At 55.7% G+C, this 20,353-nt stretch overlaps 1 protein-coding gene across 3 annotated transcripts in view; it reads right to left on the reverse strand.

The window, feature by feature from the left end:
• Positions 1 to 14,388, reverse strand: part of LHX6 (LIM homeobox 6) — a 42,924-nt gene extending 28,536 nt beyond the window's left edge. The window contains exons 1-4 of one of the 3 annotated variants that reach the window (XM_043498696.1): positions 13,938 to 14,388; positions 12,072 to 12,143; positions 11,247 to 11,435; positions 10,969 to 11,090 (exon numbers count right to left, since the gene is read on the reverse strand). In XM_043498696.1, coding sequence (XP_043354631.1) covers positions 10,969 to 11,090; positions 11,247 to 11,435; positions 12,072 to 12,140 — 380 coding nt within the window. In that variant the 5' untranslated portion in view covers positions 12,141 to 12,143; positions 13,938 to 14,388. Of the gene's footprint in view, positions 1 to 10,968; positions 11,091 to 11,246; positions 11,436 to 12,071; positions 12,144 to 13,045; positions 13,811 to 13,937 lie in introns of those variants that run through there. The other 2 variants (XM_038374800.2, XM_038374799.2) reach the window with 2 other exon arrangements.
• Positions 14,389 to 20,353: the final 5,965 nt, after the last annotated feature.

Genomic DNA, 20,353 nt, shown 5'->3' on the forward strand with positions numbered 1-20,353 from the left:
TCCATCAGTCACGGGGCTGAGAGAAATCACCGAACGGGGAGGGGGAGGCCGGCTCTCTCAGCGCGGTGTGAACGGGCGCAGGAGACAACCATGCTGCTGCGAACTAAACTCCTCATTCCCCTCAAATCCCTGGGAGAGAGCGGGGGTAACACACCAGCTACAGCTGCACTTGCAGGAGGCATGTCCCACCGGGGGCAAACTAAAAACGCGTCTCTTGTCAAGTCATTGGCAGCGGGTTTTGCAATAGGACTCTCTGGCACAATCGAAGTCCCGGTGCGTGGCTGGCAAGACACGTTCCGTCGCTCCTGGGAGGGAGCGGGAAACGGGCTTTGTGTTAAAGGTGTTTCCCCAACACCCGATGGGACCTGCCTTAGGCCGGCCAGCCCCTGGCCAGGGGCGCTGCCCGCTCTCGGGTTGTGTCTAGCCCAGGCTGTGGGACACCAGCCCCGCAGGCTCTAACGCTGAATACCAGCGGGGGGGACCCGCTTCTCCCGCAGGGAAGGGACCCAGAGGTGCGGCTGGCTCGGTGGGACTCCCCGCAGTGCCCCGTCTCGGCCCAGCCCGGACACGACCCCTACTGATCGCACGGACACGAAAAACCAGCCGGGCTGGCACCTGCCTCGGGCGCCCCGGTGGAGCCCTGGTCCGCGGGATTTTTGTCTTTCAATGGAGCCAAGATTGCCCTGTCTGCTGGGCCAGGCCTTCCCCGGGGGCCAGGATGGCACAGGGCCTGCGCTTCGCGGCCTGGCAGCGGGTCGGAGCAGGGATCAGAGCAGCCCGGCGGGCCGAGAAGGGCGGATCCCAGCGGCAAGACCTGGCCGCGTCCGGGGCGCTGTTGGCGGAACTCAGGTGGTTTGGGATGGACCCGCTGCGTCCGGCGCTGCACGGCCCAGGCTGGGTGCGGAGCGACTGGGAGAGATTCGCAGCTTGGTGCCCTGCGGGGCATGGGGGAGGAATTGCTTTTGAGGGGGGAGGTCATTCGACCTGGCTCTAATTGCTGCCACGTTTGCAGCTGGCCCGGGGATGTGCGGGGAGCAGCCGGGAAGCGCAGGCACCTGCTGAGCGGTATTTTAAAAGGCAGTGACTGCGCGAAACTCCGGCCCGGCCGGCTTCGCGCTCCAGCTCGGCTCCCTGTCCACACGGCAAAGAATCCGGCGCAGGAAACGCAGCGCGGAGCAGCGGCCCTACAGACACCCCCGGCTCTATGCACACCTTCCACCCTCCCTGTGTATGGACACACACGGACGGGGGGCTCTGATAGCTGCCACACTATCAACACGCACACCGGTGATAGCACATAACACGCCGGTGTGAGGTTAAAATATACCTCGCACAAATATACATAGCACGTGTGCAGAACGAATGTGGGTGAGGGACACACCCCACCCCCGATTAAAACACAAACGTGTTGGAGATCTGAGTAATCATACGCCCCCAATTTATATTTAATGCTAATTATACAATTAATTTCTACGTAGATCTGTTGGGTGTGAAGTAACATGGGCGCGTTTACGTTAAATCCAGGTAAATGGCACATACCACACGCCCATATGAAACTCGTTACACTCGCCCTACATCCTTACTGACAAGAATAGTTATTCCATTAATAGCGCCAGGGTCCCCCCAAGATCCCACCCTCCAACTCTTCGCTGTTAATCGCCTCCTCCTGGGGCCAACGCAGCGTGAGGGAAACCAGCTTCCTGCAAAGCCCCAGCCCGGCTGCAGGAGCGAAAAACGAGATTGAGCCCCCCCGCCCAGCACAGCGGCTCTAGGGCCTGGGGGGTCGACGTGACTGGGCGCAGTAAGGAACTCAGCCAGGCAACCGGCGCCACGAACCCCCCTGGGCACGGGGCTGGGCTGGCACCAACCTGCTCCCCCAGCTCGCCTGGGTTTTCGGTCTGTCCAGCAAGCCCCCCCGGGACCCTCTAAAGCGCCTTGGCCGGAGGCAAGAGCCGGCCCCACAAGCCACAGCTCCTCTCCCGTGGCGCGGCGGCTTCGCGGTTGGCGCAAAACCCATCCCTCCGCCCCCGGAGTCCGCCCTCCCAAACCGGCGAGGCCCCCGTCGCTAGCCAGCCAAGGCGAGCCCCAGGTGAGGGACTCCATTATTCCCCCGCTGGCTAACCGGAGCAACGGAGCCTGGCCCCGGAGCCGATTGCCGCTAGGCTGCGGAGCTGCGAGACTGTGGACAGCGGGTTTGCGCGTTTTATTCAGAGCAATGACGGCGAGAGCGGCCCTGCTGTTCGCAGGTGACTCTGCAAACGGCCCCGACTCGGGGCGTAGTCTCGGTCCCTTCTGCTCGCTGGAGAAGAAACTTTACTCCTGCTGGCGTTGCCTTGTCCCCAGAACCGGGAGCTAGAGCCTCAGGCTGGATGTTTTCTCGGCCATGCACAGGCCAGAAAGGACCGAGATTTCGCAGACCCGGCAGGCCCAAAAAACCAACCGCGCCCTATCACTGAAATGGTAAAGTGAGCGAAGCATTCACACCGCACAGTGACCCGGGCAGGCGAAAAGGGAGTGACTCCAGCGTCACCTGAGACGTGGCTTGTTTAGTCAACCTCTTTTCACCATGGCCCCCAAACTGCCAAATAATCAAACAACAAAATCATGGCACCAGCGGGAGGTTTGCCCGTAATTTGCAGCAGGATTGTTCCGTCTGCTTCCCTGTGACTTCCTCGCCCCTTTGTCTGTCTGGTCTAGTCACACCGTAAACTCTTCAGGACAGAAATTAGATCTCTGAGTGTCCGTACAACGCCTGGCACACTGGGGCCCTGATCTGAGTGGGGGTCTCTAGGCTGCACCCCGACTCTGTGTGTGTGAGTGAGTGTGAGACACACACACACACACTAATTAAAGCTGCAAGACGTGTCACTACAAATTCGATCCCTCAAAGCAACAAAGCGACAGCCCAAGTGGAAATCTCGGGTCCCTCCGACAACCCCAGCCAGAGACCCTTGGTGCGGACTAGAACTGCCTCTGAACGCCCCAATACTCGTTCTCCGCACTGGCACCACAAGTTTGTAACATCCCCAGAGGAACTAACAAGGTCTGACTGCAAGAATCAGCCAATCTCCTGGAATTAAGCGCTTCCTCCCCATCCGCTCACCCCGCACACGCCGGCTTGGGTCCCGTCTAGTTTGGATGGCAAGTTCTGGTTAACTGATTGGGCTGCGCAGCGCCGTGCACACGACTCGTGCCCGCCTCCGGCTCCTGCACAGTCCCGCGACCGCCCCTTCTGCTCTCAGCCCCTCACGGAAGGGAACAGAACCAAACGAAAGGTCACGAAGCCAGGCACCCCAAGTGTCAACAAACCGTGCCACCGGCTGCGATCAAGCCCATGGTCTGGGTATCGGAGCCGCTCTCCCCCGGCCCCTTGGGACAGCCCCGTTTCAAAGAGCTGTCCCTGCTGCTGCCCGCTCAATACCGAGCTGATCCTACCAGCCCATGCCCGTTGTAACCTGGCCCTGCCCGTGAGCTAGAAGCTACATCCACTGCGCCTCCCCTGCGCCGCTCCGGCCACCTGGACCAAGGGACCTTCCCCTCCTCAGATCTCAGACAATCCCTCCGGAGCGGGATACCCTGAGCTCGTTCGGTGCATTCCGCCTGGGGGACGGGTAATATCCGGCAACACTCTAGCGCTTACCCCCCGCCAGCCAAGGATCCCAAAGCGCGCCACAGCCCGCCAGCCATCCGCGCCACGCACAGGGCAGGGATGCGGAGGGGCAGGCTCGGGCGTGTGACAGCACGTAGCGACACGCCCGGCAGTCGGGGGCAGACAGATGAACTCCGCATCCAGCGGTGGGGGAAATCGAGGCACAAGGGCTGCAGTTATGCGAGCGGGAATGTGGCCAGGACGCACCAAACAGAATTCCTGACCCCAGGCTGACTCTGGGCGCCCAGGGCCTGGGCTTGGCAGCTCCCACACGCTCGCCGCAGGCCGGGACACGGACCCTCTGCTGACGCGGGGGGAGAAGCCAGCCCGGAAGGGAACCACTCAGCACCTCCCGCTCACCCAACTAAGGGCCTGGTGTGAACCCGCAGGAGCCCCCGAGCTGGCTTCCAAGGCGCGGGAGAGAGGCCGAGCAGCGTTACGCTCAGGCTTGTGGGGCAATCTCTGAAAACGGGGGGGGGGGGGAACCTACACGTGTCAAGCCTGTGCCAAGAGCCCTGCAGTGACTCTCTCTTCTGGGGGAGCCGTGCAAAACAGCACATGGCCCACATCCCTGCGAAGCGCCTGGCTCTGCCCTAAAGCTGAGCCGCCGCAGGGATCCGCCAGCACTTTACAATCTTGAACGGATATAAATTAACCATAGGCGGGAGTCATTTTCTTCCCCCCTGAAATGCAGCTACCGCCGAGGGGGACACGGCAGCTGCTTCCCAGCTGCGCGGAATGACACATCCGTCCCGGACAGGAAAGGGAGAAGAATGTCTGATCCACTTGACACTCGCGGGCGGGGAATCTGGGGCAGTGAAATGTAATTCTCAGAGCCGGGGCTTGGCCGGGACACCACGCTTCATAGGCCCTGTTGCACAGGCACTCCGGGAGAGACCCCGGCTCAGCTGCATCCATGAGGCCGGGAACAGATTTCAGGGGACAGCACGAGAATAGGCCTTTTAAAAAACCCCTCCTCGACCTCCGGTTCCCTCCGGCAGAGATTCGCCTGGGGCAGTAGGAGTCACCTCTTGGGAGACAGGCCCAGGGGAGGCTCTGCAGTTTGATTCAGCTTCCGGGTGGGATCTCCCCAAGTACTCCTTGGTGACCTAATTCAGCCCCCACTGAAGGCAAGGGGAGCTTTGCCATTGCCTTTCAGGGGAGCGCAGTCAGGCCAATGCTGAGCCCCCTTCGAAAATCCCACTCTCCATTCCGCCGCTCCTGCAGCGTGTGGCCCGGGGCACAAACTATATACAGGGTGTACAAGGGACACGCTTCGAGCCAGGGAGCACCCCCAACACCAGCGCAGCGCACTGGGGCCTTGCACCCCGTCTCCCCCGCCAAGTTCAGAGTCCCCTTCCCACTGTTAGAATAGCTCTAGTTCTCGGCGACTCTCTCGTTCCCAGAACTGCAACCCTCCATACACCAGAGGCCCAGCTGGACGATTTTTTTTTTTAAACCATGGAATGGTCTGTGTTAAACAAAGCGCATCTGAACATTAGTTCATCAGAAACAGCGGAGCGGATCCTCCTCACAGGGCCCGAAGCATTCCCCTGGGGCTGGGAGGCATTTCAGCTCAGGCCCCTGACCGGGGAGGGCCAGGAATGAAGGGGCCCTCAGGATCAGCCCAGGGTAAAGCCACAAACGTGAAGCCGGAGCGTCCAGACTAGCCTGTACAAGCGTGTTAGCTGCCTCCACTAAACTGTCAAACCAAGGAGCTGGAGGGGGAAAACCTCGAGCTGCAGTCAAACCCTCAGCCGTAACTTGCTGCAGCAGCGCTCGGAAGCTGAATGAAGCCCGACTCACGACAGACATGCACAAAATTTAAGTTCTTGAATATTCATGGTTAAAGCTCTCACACGTCTCTGGAGTCCCCCGCCTTCTACCCAGAGAGCGTCCCACTCCTGCAGCTCTGGCTCACACGAGTCAGGCCGCCCCGTGGAAGGGGTTCCGAATCAGAGCCAATATTTCCGAAGGGAACAAACACCACACACCGCACTGTGTCAGACGCTGTAGTTGCTGACTTCTCCGTCCCGTGTAAGTCACACAAAGGCAGAGGCGGCTTCCAGCGCTGCCTAGCCAGCAGCTCTACCAGAATCCCAGAAACAATCAGCCACAGGTGAGGCCAGGCACCCCAACACTCCTCTGTGGTCCATAGAATCATGGTAGGGAAGTAAATGAAAAGCACAGATGCCAAAATAACTTGTTTTCTACACACCATCTACCCCCGGAGACCTTTCAGAGGAAACCTGACAAATTGTGTCTCTGTCTGTCTGGATTTGGACATTAAATAGCCCAGGCACTCATCATAAGAGAAGGATCTCGCTCAGGTCTCTGACCAAAACTTCTCCTCCCACCGTTGTCATTCAACACGTTGGTTATCACCTGGCTGCCAAGCTAGCCGGCTCCCCAGAGGGGGCCGCGTTTGAGAGGAGCCGTGCGCATGTAGGTCAGTAACCCCACCGATTTCAAAGTTCATCACACACACGAGAGCTGGCGGGACCACAGCGTACGACATTCTTTGAGACCCCTGGAATAAAAAGCACTTTCGGCGTGTACAGTATCACCACGTTTCATTGTTTTCCCCAGAGCCACCCAGTTACAAGGCTCTTCCCCGCCGCAAGATCGCTTTGTAAAAGACAAACAGCACTAGTTATACGCCATCCCAGCTCCTAGCCGGCACCGCCAAGGTGCAAATCACCGGCCCCTCTCCCAACACGCCAGGACGCTATGATTTTGTGTGCGGCTCTTGGACAAGGTCATTCTCATCTCCTGCCTTGGATTTCCCCGTCCCCCTGGGGGCAAACAACATTGGGCTGGCCAAGCTGAAAGGGGGGAAATGCAGAACGAGGCGCTTGAATCAACTCCAAACCCAGCTGAGGGTCTGGACATGCTCATTGATCGGAGGACCCCCGTCCTCACTCCCCCACTTGTTAGGCTGCCTTCAATCGCTGGTGCACTTCGATTCAATTCTAGTGTGAAAACGCCGCTCTCCTAGTTTGGGGTCTCACTCCTTGTAAGCGGAGTCTGCGAGCAGAGAGTGTTTTTCTAAAACGGGTCTGGCTTTAACCCCGATCCGCCAGCTGTGGGCTGGGGTTTGGGTGTTTAACGTAACATCAAAGATGTTCCAGGATTGTAACACAGAAGTTAGGATTGCCTTAAAAATTGAGTATTTAAATATTGCAATTAACATTCTTTTGCAAAGGCGGGGACAATAAATACTATCCTAACCCATTTCACACACACCCCCAACATAGACAAGAGGCAGCATGAATCGAGCTAACTCCTTTAATGGTTGTTTTTTTAAAAATCTCGCCCTATGCAACTCCAGTTCATACAATGAAAGAAATAGAAGCCAGTAAAAATCAACCGGCGCAAATATCGGGGGGCGGGAGGGGTGTTCTCTCTCTGATTCCTTGTGACTGGTACAGCTAAGGAACCTAGCCAGTGGACCTCCGAGGGCCAGGATTATGCACGAGAGTTTCTTCATAATTTAGAAGATTGGGTTTCTGATGATTTGCTGCTAGCAAGGCCCTGAACGATAAACAAGTAAGGGAGGGAGAGAGCGAGATCCCGAGTGTGTCCCGGGATAAGGGCAGCCCCTTCCAGGCTGCCAGGAAAGGCTGCAAAGACCCACCCCCAGACAGAGGAAGTGGGATGAGAGAGAGGTGCACAGGTTGCAAGGGGAGGAAGGCCCCTAGGGAGACAGAGATCCGCTTAGAGGGACAGGAGATCCATGCACCCCAACCCCCAGTCATAGACCCCTAGACCATCAAGGTTGGAAGGGACCTCAGGAGGTCATCTAGTCCCACCCCCTGCTCAAAGCAGGACAGATCCCCAGCCAGGGCTTTGGCAAGCCGAGCCTTAGCAACCTCTAAAGGAAGGAGATACCACCTCCCTAGGTAACCCATTCCAGCGCTTCACCGCCCTCCTAGTGAAATAGTGTTTCCTAATATCCAGCCTAGACCGCCCCCACTGCAACTTGAGACCATTGCTTGAGTCAGGTAATCGCAGTGCAGGTTTAAGTTCAGGAGCCGCAGCTAAAGTCCTCCCCAGCCAGACCCCCATCCCGCCCCCCAGCAGCCAGCCTGGAGTGGTTTTAAACAAATCTGAGTCAGCTCCTGACGCCAGGGGGTTGTAGAACAAAAGAGGGGTTGGGTGCCTGATGTTCGCCTCTGGCGCCTGAGCCCACGGGGGTGTGGGGGGGACACTGCCGAGCTCCCCGCCACACCCACGAGTTTGGAAACTTCCTTTTAAAATGGAAACACACCTCTAATCCCCAGCCTCCCGGAGCCGGGGCTTTAAGGACAGCACCGCGTGTTTATCCAACACGGGCACGAGGCAGCGGCAGCTCAGCCCCCCCTGTGGGACTCCGCCCAGGTACCCCCCGCCCCCCAGCTGGGCCTTTGGGCACCTCTTCTCCCCCGCCATCTCCTGTAGCGACCGCACGGAACAGCTGAAGCAGAGCCAGGGCCGGGGGCTGCCCCGGAGAGCACCCTGCCCAGGGAGCGGCCAGCCCCCCAAGCGCTGCAGAGCAGAAAGCCCCTGCCGCCCGCCTGGCCCGGGATGGACAGAGCAGCCTGGGTCTCTGGCTGGGTCTGACCCCCGGTGAACCGGCACCGCTGTGCAGCGAGCTCCTCGGAGCCCGGGCCTGGTCTCTAGACCTGCCTGCAGCGTGTCTAGTTCCGGGGCTACACCCCGATCGGTAAATACACCCGGTACCTGCCCAGGGACAGCCCCGCTGACCTAGCGGGTGGCTGCAGCTTGACCAGGAACCGAGCGCAAGCGAGGCGGGCTGGCTCCTGCTCTTATTAACATCAGCCCGTCGCTGCGCTCCGCGCAGGAAGGTCCCGGGGCGCTGAGCTACCGGAGCCAGCACAGGGGACCTGCGCCTGGCTGGGGAGCGCTCCCGAGGCCTCTGGACCAGGAGCCCCGCCCGCTTCCACGGAGCCGGCTCCCCCACCCCAGGGAGCCTCGTCCGGGCTGGGTACAGCCTGCTCCGCGTGAAGCTAAGGGCGGTTTGAATTTACCCCTTGTCTGCCCTGCAGCTGGGCTCATGGGGGTGCAGGGGGCTAGTGCCGGTGCAGATCCCCGCCACATTACTGCGATCTCGTAGGTCTGCCGGGGAGAGAAGGCGGCGGCATGAAACCATCGACAAACCCAGCCCGCAGGGGAGCGATCCCGGGGCAATCACACGAATCAATAGTCGGGAGACTCTAGCCAGGAGCTAGCGGGAGCAGGGCCGCCAGCATGGCAGGGCCTCTACCCGCGCCCGGCAGATGCGATCCCCTACCTGGCTTCCTAAGGAGCCGGGTCCGGCCTGCCCCGCGAAGGGGACCCCTGCGCTTACCGCGAGAGGAAGCGGCGGATTCGTTTAAGCGAAGTCGGAGGCTCCCGCACAAGGGGGTTTTGCAGCGTTTCCCCGTTTGCATTTGCGTGGAAAGGGGAGGCTATTTGCAGCCGCAGAAGCCGGAGGGAGGCTTCTTCCCCCAGTGATCGTTTAATCCTTAAGGAATAAACTGCCTGGGCCCCTGGCACGTCAGGAGCCGCCCGCGCTAAGGGCCCGAGCTCCATCCCCAGCCTACGCGCACTGCCCGGGGTCACACGCAGGGGCCTGGGTCCCGTCCATGTCCAGGTACCCGGCAGAGTCCCGCGGCTGCGCCAGGGGCCAGCGCCTATTCTCCCGGTTCAGGGTGTAGGCTCCTGCTTTGGGGAAACCCTGTGCAGCCCCCAAGGGATCGCGCTGGGCCCCAGCCCTTTCCCCCGCCCCCGACGCCGGGCTAATCCCTGCTCCCAGGGCCAGCCCAGGGGCTCTCCTGCTGGCTGCAGGGCCAAGGGGCACCGGGCAACGTCCCCCAGACGCAGGAAGGCACCAGGCTTTGGAGGGGCTGGTTCTAACCAAGCGACGGTGCCTCTCCCCCCAGCCGGGATGGGTTCCCTGCAGGGGTCAGATCCCCCCGACAGCTCGGCTACCCGCAGTCCTGCCCCCATGGTTAGTCTGGCATCTGAGCTCGGAGAGCGGGATGCTCTTGGCGGACCGCTCCGGTTCTGTACTGGATTCACCTGCCCGGGGCCGGGAGGCCTAGTTCTGCCTCGGCCCGGGGCACCCGGCTTTTTGCGGCGGCTGGTCGGTAACGCGCCCGACCTTGGGATCTCCTGGCGCTTCGATCGCACAGCGAGGCAGCGTTTGCAGGGGTCGGGTGGTGCTGGTGACGGGGGAGGAGGGGTCGGCCTGTCCTTATACACCCTCCTCGTCCATCCATTCCTGGGACACTCAGGAACAGGCCCCTGCTGCTGACCCGCCGAACCGCCCCGCGGGGACTACAGGGGCCAGCCTGGACCCAGGACAGCGGGCCGGGACCCTGCAGCAGCACACCCGCCAGCCTTTAGTCCAAGGAAGCTGATGTCCCTGGTCTCTTCCTTAGCGGAGACTTGTGCCGCTCCCTTGGGATTTTACGGTCATTAGCGCAGGCCCCTCCTTGCTGCGGGAGAAAAATCCCCTTCCGGACAAGGTCAGGAGTCTGGAGGGAGTTCGGGAGAAGTAACTAACTTCCACGACCTGGCAGGAGAGGGGGCCACGGGGACACTCCCCACCCGGCCCAGTGTCTCTGGGAGCTGCGGGGTGCCTCGGGCCCACTGGCTGCCCCTGCAGTTATAGGTTTGGGTTGCAGGTGAAACTATCCCAACAGGACCACGCCCCTGGGGCCAGTCGTGCAGCTAAAGCATTGAGAGCAGCATCCCGCGCTCGTTCACATTAGGGGGAATCCGGAATCACTGGAGCGACTCTAGCCGAGTCACTCCGGATTTACTCAGGTGGCACTAGCAGAATCTGCCGCTTCTCCCTCTTAAAACGAACGCTCCTGCGGTAGTGACAGTGGGCCGCACACCCTTCAACTCCAGACTCAAGCGGGGCTTGTCCCAAGCAAGTCCTCATCCTTCCCCTAGGTCTGGTCCCGGGAGCCTCGCCTAGACCCTGGGCTCCAGCTCCCTTTAAATCGTGCCGCCATGACAGATCAGAAAAAGGTCCTCGCTTACCTAGGGACCAGACCTAGGCCCGAGGGAGGGAGCCCAGCGCTGACCAGCCTGCTTTCCAGGAAAACAAACACCAATCCTGGACTGGGCCCTTTGCTACTCCGGCTAAGGACAAACCGGCCCTACGCACCAGGCCCTGTTTACACAGCGAGTCTGCAAACCGAATCTGCCCTGTAAAGGCACAAACTGCCGAAGGGAGCCAGATGCCTGGGTTCAGAGCTGGACCCGGAGTGCCGCACCCAGAGATCCCCGGCCAGCCGGGCTCGGCAGCAGAGCAGGTCTCCTACCTGAAATAATCCATTTTACAGAAGATCTCCTTGTTCTTGATGTAGCAGCTGTTCTGCTGGCGCAGGGAGGTCCGGCACACCGAGCACTCCAGGCAGCGTACGTGCCAGATCAGGTTGTTCACCTGGGACAGACAAAAGGCCTCTGTGAGCTGGGCTTGGGGCCAGGCATGGACCCCCAGCAAGTCCCTTCGGCCACCCAACTGGTCCCTGCTCCCAAGGCAGGGCCCCCAAACCGGCCCGTCTTAGCTGCGCCCCATTCCGCCCTCCCCGGCGCTCACCTTGAGGAGGTACCTGTCCAGGATCTCCAGGCCGCAGCTGGAGCAGACGTTCTTGCCGGCGGAGGGGATGGAGGAAGAGGAGGAGGAGGAAGGCGGGGAGCAGACGGACGGGGTAGATGGGGTGCTGGGAGCCGAGCGGACATCTTCCTTATCCAGGGTGCTGGGCAGCGTCTCTCCGTCAGACTGGGACTGCGGAGAAAGCCCCCCAAAGTAGTCAGCCAGGGCGTCCCCAGCGTCCCTCGGGGGTCCCGTTCCTCCGCTGTGTGGGGCTCCTGCCGGGAGCAAACAGGACCGAGCAGCAGAACCCCAGAGCCACCCCCTGCCCTGTGATTAATACCCCCAAAGCCCGGCTCTAGAAGAGGGATCCATCCCTGTGCGCCTTGCCATTGTGCTGCCCCATCTTCCTGCTCTCCGCCGGGCCAGTCCCATGGGGCCAGGGTTAAAACGAAGGGCACGGGCCAAAGGAGTGGGAACAGCGCGCACCAGAGCCCGCTGCTCTGGAAGCCAGCGGCAAAGCTTCCGTGGGAGCAGGCTGAAGCCCTACGTGCCACTGGGGAGCTGGGGCAGCGGATGGGCCGGTGCGCCATGGCTGCTTCAGACCTTCCTTCGCCAGGTCCCGGGGCGCGCAGGCGGTTCTGCGGAGCCTGGCGCTGACAGCTCGCTCTCCTTGAGAGAATTGCCGCCTGCTGTATGTGGAGCCCCAGCTCCCATGGGGACAAACTCCCCAGCTGCCCCATGACTGGGGCAGGTGCCTGCGCCCGCCCCCCCAGCTCTCCTGGGTCCCAGCAGCTCGCTACCTCCCACCCAGCTGCCCTGCAGCCTTACCATGATCTGGGGGTGCTTGCTGTCCAGGCAGCGGGAGCTTCCCTTGGAGAGGGGGCCGTCCTGGGCCATCACCTTGAAGAAGAGAGCGGGAGAGGTTGGCTGGGATTCTACCCGGCTGGGCTCTACCGCCTTGGCTTCATGGCACCCTATATAAACCAGCTCAAAACAATAAATAAGAACTTTCTAGTGGCCATTTAAATCCTTTGCAACAAAAGCTGCGTCTCTTTAATGAAGCAATTTGAATGTGGATTGAATTCTCTCCCTGCCTGCACTTAACCCGGGCCTCTTGAAGTAATCGCTCGGTTCCCATGCAAGCCAAGGCGCTGAAAAAACACAAACTACCTGCAATTAGAAATTGCCGTAAATGCCCAAGATAAGAGGTATCCAGAGTGTCAATTCCAGCTGTCAATCAGGGAATCCATCAGGCCACCCAAAGAATTGCAAATTTGATTTTTTTAATGGTAGTAATTAAAAATCGAAAGTCTTCCCCCGGCGCTCTGAAACGCAGAATGCAGCAGAAAGCGCCTGGATTGAAAATCCTCCCCATTCAAGTGAGGGGGAAAAAAAAACAAACACACTTTCTGCTTCCAGGTCTGGGCTTTAAAAACCAGCCCGTCTGCAGCTGATATTTAAAGCGTACAGAGGGCAGCAATTTTTGGATTCCTCGCCTCTCATCTCCCCCCCAAGCCCGGCCCATTTGCGGTTATTAAGCCCCTATTCAGGCAGACAATGCCCAGCGCTTCCTCCTGATTTGCCTCTGTCTTTGCTAAATGGCTTTTTTTGAAATTCCTGAGCCATTTGCATAAACGTGCGGGGCTCGGCGGGTCTGTGCAGGCTCCGGCTCCTCGCCCGGCGCTCACCTTCCAGCCCCCGGGCACGGAGCCGTTCGCAGCTCCACCGAGCCGGGCAGGGAGAGCAAACGAATAGAAGCCAGGATCAGCACCCCGGGCCCCAGGCTCCCCTGCCCCGCTCACCTTCCTCGCTGGGGCGCCGGCGGCCAGGGGCTGGCTGCCCTGGCGGAGCGGGGCCACGGGCTCATTCTTCCAGTACATGAACAGGGCGGCGAGCCCAGAGACACGCGTCCCGCTCGGAGCAGGGACTCGGCGGGTCCAGCACTCGGCTCTTCCTCCTCCCGCTGCGCTGGCCCCGGGAGCTCAGGGGGTCCAGGGCCCTGCCCCGCCAGGGAAGGCCGGAGGCGGGCGCAGGGCTGGAGGCGGCGGCGCTGGCTGGGCTGGAGCTGCCGGGAGAAGTTTCTCCAAATTCTTCCTTCCACCGTCCCCGGCGGGCAGGACGCGCGGCCGGGCGAGGGCAGGGTCCGCTCCGCGCCGTCTCCGGGGCAGCCCGGCGAGCGAGACCCCAGCGCCGGGGCAGGAGGCCGCGGGCAGCGCTAGGCGGCCGGGGAGTCTTGATCCCCCAAGGCCCGTTAGACTCTCCCCGGCCAGGCAGCGCTGCGAGCCGGCCGGAGCTCCCGGCAGGGCGCCGAGGGGCCGCAGAGCCGGGCGCTCGCCCCACCTTCGCTCGCCCTGGGCGGGGCAGCCACCTGCAGGGGCAGCGGGCCGGGCACGGACACGTGGCGCCGGCTCAGCCGCGGGGACTGGCCTCGGCGGGAGCAGGGGGCTTCTCGCTGAGCCTTGGTCCCCGAGGAGCTGCCGCCCGGACAGCTCCGGCCCGGGGCCCGCTCAGCCAGCAGCCAGCCGGCGGGCACCGCCGCCCTTGGGAGACCGGAGAGGACTGCGCGCTCCCGCGCGTCTCCCCAGCATTATAGGAGGCGAGGGCTGGAGGTGACGGGGAGGGGCCCGGAGGGTTCTGCTCCTCTCTCCTCCTAGCTCGGAGGGAGCCAGCGCAGAGGCGGGGGAGCGACCTTACCTCTGGTCCCAGGGCCCGGGGTCTGCCGCCGCCCCCTTCTGGGGCCTTGCGCAAGGCCCTGCGCTCCCAGCAGCCAGCCTGGCCCTGGGGGGAGCCGCTTCATGTCCAGGGAGCTACACCCGGGAGGAATCTGGCTCTTCGGGACTGACCCCGCTCCTCTCCTGATAAAAGCGGTTTAGCCTCTGCCCGCTAAAGAGAAAGGTGCGGGGTTGGGGGGGAAATAGCCCTGAAGGGCGTTGGACAAAGATAAATTAACCCTCCCCCCGTAAGTGGTTCTGTTTCAATAGGCTCCCAAACCGCCCTGGGGCGCGGGCTTTAAAACGGCACCGTCAGGAGAGACTGAGCGATCGCTGGTACCGTACGGGGAACAGCGCCCGGGACAGCCCGCCTGCAGCTGGGCTCCCACGGGCCCGGCTCAGCTCCCCTTTAAAAGGAGGTTCCTGGGGTACTGCCGATTATCACTTCTTTAAAGCCAGCGGCTTCTATCAGGATTCATGGTGTTGCGGAAGCAGTTCGTCTGTTCGTTAGATGATGCTAAATAAGTGAGCAACAGCCTCTCGCCCCCTTAATTACAGCGAGGTGTCCGTTTCCCACAACGAGATACCGAAACAACTGTGGCCTTTTCTGTACCCAACAGTTGCACCAGTTTAACTGCAACATTGATCTGTACATTTGATTCAGTTTAACCAGTGCAAATCCCCAGTGTGAACTCGCTTAAATCAATTTACCAGATACAACTAAATTAGTTTGCAGCACCCTCAGACCAATGGAAGCGCATCTAGGCAAGGTGATTGCATCAATGGAACAATGAATCCCCCCACATTTTAATGACATTGGTAGAATTCTCCTGTGTAGACAAGGCCCCACCAGTTACTCATTTAACCCAGCCTTTCCAAACATGGGGCCTGGAGGGCTACAGTCAGACACCTGCATCTTGATTAGGGACTGAGCTCCACAAGAAAGGCACACCATTGAACTGCAAGGGTTTGGAAACCAATTTGGTTAAACAGGTGCTAGTCCATGTGCACGCACTCATTTTGGTTTAAGTGGTTTACTGCAGCTTAATTTAAACCAATTCCTTTATACAGTGATGTGAAACTGCAATAAGCCTGGTTTAAATCAAAAGAAGAGTGGGCAGGCAGGGGCTTGCAGCAATGTAATGACATTGGTTTAAAAATCACACCTTTAGTTAAAAGAAAAGGAGTACTTGTGGCACCTTAGAGACTAACAAATTTATTTGAGCATAAGCTTTCGTGAGCTACAGCTCACTTCATCGGATGCATCCTATATCCTACATGCATCCAATGAAGCGAGCTGTAGCTCACGAAAGCTTATGCTCAAATAAATTTGTTAGTCTCTAAGGTGCCACAAGTACTCCTTTTCTTTTTGCGAATACAGACTAACACGGCTGCTACTCTGAAACCTTTAGTTAACCTACTGCAACTTTCTTGCATAGACAAGGCCTACAACTCCCAAAGAAGGGGCCTGCTTTTCAAAGGCACTGAACTTTAAGAGACTTTTCTAATAATAGGCTAATAGCATGTCTCCATATCTGTTTCAATGGCAGCTCTCCTCTGAACAAATATGGGGACATAGGCCCCACTCCTTCAAAACACTTAATCTTGCATTTTTATAACGTTAAGCATTAAAGCAGCACCATTGACCTACTTTACTGCTTTGTGGAGAAGGTTTATTTTGCTACTTTACTCTCTGCTTAGTTACCTAACTTCAGGCACCCCAGTTTGAAGATTGTGGATTTTGTTGATTTCTGATAGGAGAACACTCACATTGGAAATAAGACAGCCCGCGTTTGGCAGCACACCAGTTAGCTTTTCCATTGCAGTTGTATCTAGCAATCTTGGTTTAAAAGGGTTTCATTAGTAACATGATAATTCTAGAGCAGAGAACCAGCAGCAGTTCCACCATGAAGTAATTCTAGGAAAGTAACATGAGATAATGAAAGCTAGAGATGGATACTCGTGGATATTAATTTTGACAGCTAAATTGGTAAGCAAGAGGGAAATCAGATGAAAGTCATTTTAGAGTAAATACAAGACATTACATTTAAACATTTGGGTTGTGACAAAAACTGAGGGGAACCAAGAAAATTCAAACAGAAGATTAATAGTCCACCCTTCCCTCAGCCCTTTGGGCCTCTCCACAGTGACCTGACAGAAGGATAAAGTAGCAGCAGGAGCAGAGACAAGTGCAAAAGAACCGATGCTGGAAAGAACAACTTAAGTCACTTCTCCATGCTTACGGGTTCTGAATTAGCTGGGAATTCTTCAGAAAAGGAACGAGAAAATATGGAGAAAATAAAGGAGCCGTCTGCTCAGTACACAGCAATGCTGAGCTGTATTAAAGAGATAAAGAACAATGCAGTATTAGAATGGCCATAGCATAAAAACAATGTCTAACTAGTGTTCTTCTGTGTTCTCTGTTGCTGTCTATGGAAATCAGGAGTGGGCTCAGCACAGAGATAGGAGCTCTCCAATTTAAGCCTGGTTTATACTACAAAGTCAGGTCAATGTAAATCCCAATGCATCAACCTATTTAGGCACATGTCTACACTTAGCTGTGTCTCCCACTGTTGTAAGTGTCCCATTTCGGCAACACAGTAACACTACCTCCCTGAACGGTGTTGAACCATAGTCAATGTGCTGTGGTCAATGCAGTGCAAGTGTAGATACCATGTGACCTACGTCAACCCCAACAGTCCTCCTACAGCTGTCCCACAATGCCTGATAGCAGCTGCTCTGTGACAGTGACAATTGTGAACTCCACTGCCCAGGGATCATGGAACCAGGCACCACCCTCCTCCCCAGAAACTTCCCCATGTATTTTTTTAAATACCTTTTCCTGATTGTTCACCTTGGTGAGCACACCTAGCAGCTCTCCCTTATTGTGTACAACTGCCCAACCAACCAAGCCAGCTGCATGCTCCAGACGGGCTCCTGCCTGGAATAGACATGAGATATTGGATCTCCTGAGCCTGTGGAGAGAAGAGGCTTTGCAGACACAGCTACAGACCAGCTGTAGAAATGTGGGATATTCACAGATTTTATGCAGGACGCAAAAGACAGCTGTAACTAGTGGGATATTTTTCTCACTAAGATCTAATCTAGTTAGTAAACTTCCACAGCATCCCTTCAATCTACCAAAAATGCATTCAACTGTCATGCTGCACCTGCTGAGCTGGTAGCTGAATCTTTCCCTGGAGCATCAAGGTATATGTATACCAGCATACAGCTTCATGAGCCAGGGAAGCAAGGGGTAGACTGCCCCCCCAACCCATCACTATTGGTTTTGCAACATCGCTAATGGTAATCCACACATCAGGGAAAAAAGGCCTTGCTTGCAAGTTTCCTAACAGTCCTGGGTTCTTAAAGATGCAAGCATCATGCACCTTCCCGGACCAGCCATACTGATATCAGTGCAACATCCCCAGTGATCCACCAAAGGTTGCATGCTATAGAAAATTAGCCCTTTCTATTGATGTATGCTGTGGCAAGTTGGGTCAGGGGTAAAATAGGGATGTGTATGCTGCCTATCAGGAACCCCATAGCTGCAAATCCATCCATAATGACCTGCACAGTGCCACAAGTCACAATCCCACAATCCTATGACAACAGCCCCCACTGGATTTTCCAACTCCAAAATGATTTCCCACTAATCAGTAGCAATCTGGTGTTGCAAGTTTCCACAGAGCAATCACCAGTCACTTCTCTGCTGTCAGTGCAGCTCTCATTTTGGTGACAATGCGCTGAAGAGCTGGCATGAACTCATCACACCAATCCAGGAATGTGGCCTTTCAAATTTGAATGTTCTGCAGCCACTGCTCATTGTCCCAAACCTGATCCCAGCAGTCAATGCTCATTTCTTAGGCCCAGAGGAGGCACTCCATCATCTGCAGCTGGTCTGTGCCAATCACCACCTTGAATTATTTTTCACAATCTATCCTCAAATAAAACATATCCCCCATTGTTGTGGTACTTCCTGGGGCTCTGCAAACACCAGAGGATCGTTTGATCTGTGTTTGTAATATTCATGACAACAGTACAGAGCTGTGCATGCTCCAAGCTTGTCAGAGATGGCAGACAGTGACAAGTGCTGCACATCTTTGTGAGATTTTTAAAACCATGAAAATTATGGGATAGGGGAAAATTGCACAATGGGAACTTAACCCCTTAGTCCCAGCCCCCTCTGTGCAACTAGTGTGTGCCACAAAACATTGTGAAAATTCCCCAAAAGTATCATACCAGAGGGTGGCATGTTGCACAGTGGGATACCTACCCACGGTGCACCACGCTTTGTGTCAATAAAAGCACTCCTGAACACGAAGCACTGACACAAGCAATATACTAACCATGGTGACTTTACACTGACTAACTTGTATCGACCAATGGTCTAAGTCTCTATCACTACCTTCATCTGTGGCCTTGAGACCAAACCTTTGTTCCTTTGACACCCAAACTCCAGCTGTTGCTTAATCAAATTCAACCCGGGATCAGGGAGTGGATCTCCTCTGAAGTCTGAGTTACACACATGTACCAAAAAGTGGCACTATTTACCTGCAGCTGGTGAGGAATAATAAATGTTTGCCCAGTGCTTTTGGGAATGCAAAATATTAATTGTCTAGTGTTAGTAACTTTACTTCCTTTCTCCCATGCACCAAAAAAATCGAAGTTGGATCATCTGTGACAGCAGTAAGAGCTGATTGTGTCAATCAGCATAATAGCTAATATTGTGTGAGATTTCTCAGTAACAAGGTAGGTGAGACAATATCCTTTATTAGGTCAACACCTGTTGGTGAGAGAGACAAGCTTTTGAGCCACTCAGAGCTTTTCTTCAGGTCTGGGAAAGGAACTCCCAGCACCACAGCAAAAGGCAAGGTGAAACAGATTGTTTAACTGAAGTAAGGTGTTTTGTGCAGTCTCGATTCTCTTGCACAAAAGGATAGTGGCGCATGAGTGACGTTTATATATATATAACCTTTCATATAAGTATGCAGGGTCATGGGTAGGTACTCTTACTTGTTCGAAATATAGCAACAAATAAAAATTGAGAGTTGAAAGACATCAAAAGTTAAATCCCAGCCCCTTTGCATATGGCATTCATTCTTGGTCACCCCTCCTCTAAAAGGGCAACCCAGAAGCAGTGCATTGATGCAGGATGAGATCCCTGAAGAGGCAAGATGAAAAAATAATGGACACTAGCTTCACTGATTTCAGAACAAAGTGTAAAAGCCAGTCCTTTTCTTAGTGATACCATCAGTGCCATGGATTCAACCCTCCAAGTCTCTAAGGTTATGTCTGCAGTGTACAAAATGGATTTTTTTTTTTAACATCACGATAGCTAACTACATAAAATCCTAACGGAGACAACAGGTTGACCTCACCACCAAAAGAGAACTATTATCTTCGGTATAAAGCGTGCTTATGACACTATATGATCCATAAAGTTCTGTAGTGCTCACTTCGATAGAGCAGATTTACTTAACACTTTCTATCTCCTTACCATCCAGTGTCACTAAGAAGTAGCAATCCCTTGTCTGAAAAACCCCTCAAAATATTAATTTGAAATAGTTTAAGTATGAGGTAAAAAAATTCAAACTTACATTATTTTTGCTTTTGTAGAGTTTATAAACTCCTTGATATTCTATTCCAAATGGCAGGCGAGGGCCAGTACCTCAGAATTAGAAATCCACTAAAATAACTGTAATGGAAGCACACACACACTCTTACCAGTATATTCTTCTATAAGCCTTTAATTGTGGCAGAGAATAAAAATATCCATGGACATTGTGAAAGGTGTCACGTTTATCATTTAAAAATAAATGTTAGTTGGAGATTTGTTAGTCTGAAAATGACTATATTAGTTTGACAGGTTTCAGAGTAGCAGCCGTGTTAGTCTGTATTCGCAAAAAGAAAAGGAGTACTTGTGGCACCTTAGAGACTAACAAATTTATTAGAGCATAAGCTTTCGTGAGCTACAGCTCACTTTGAAGTGAGCTGTAGCTCACGAAAGCTTATGCTCTAATAAATTTGTTAGTCTCTAAGGTGCCACAAGTACTCCTTTTCTTTATATTAGTTTGATTAACTGTTGAATCGTAAATCTATAAATGCTGAGAGCCAACTTCCCTTCAGCTTGTAGGGGAAGGGATTTGTTGCAAACAAAGCACTCAATCCTATCAAGATGCACTACCAGGAGTCCTACTGAAGTCGATTGAGGCTACTCCTGGTAGTAAGCCCCATTCCAAGTATGTGTGCAGGATTTGTCCCTAAAAAGCTAGTTAGAAGCAACAAGAATGACAGACACAAGGTAATTTCTTCCCCTTATGCTATCATCTAGAGTTGGGTTATCATAGTAGCAGCTACCATCTTCATCTGTGAGGCAAAACTAAGGTCCCCCTGCTT

The sequence above is a fragment of the Dermochelys coriacea genome, chromosome 16 (assembly GCF_009764565.3).
Source record: "Dermochelys coriacea isolate rDerCor1 chromosome 16, rDerCor1.pri.v4, whole genome shotgun sequence".
NCBI classification, from domain to species: domain Eukaryota; kingdom Metazoa; phylum Chordata; order Testudines; family Dermochelyidae; genus Dermochelys; species Dermochelys coriacea.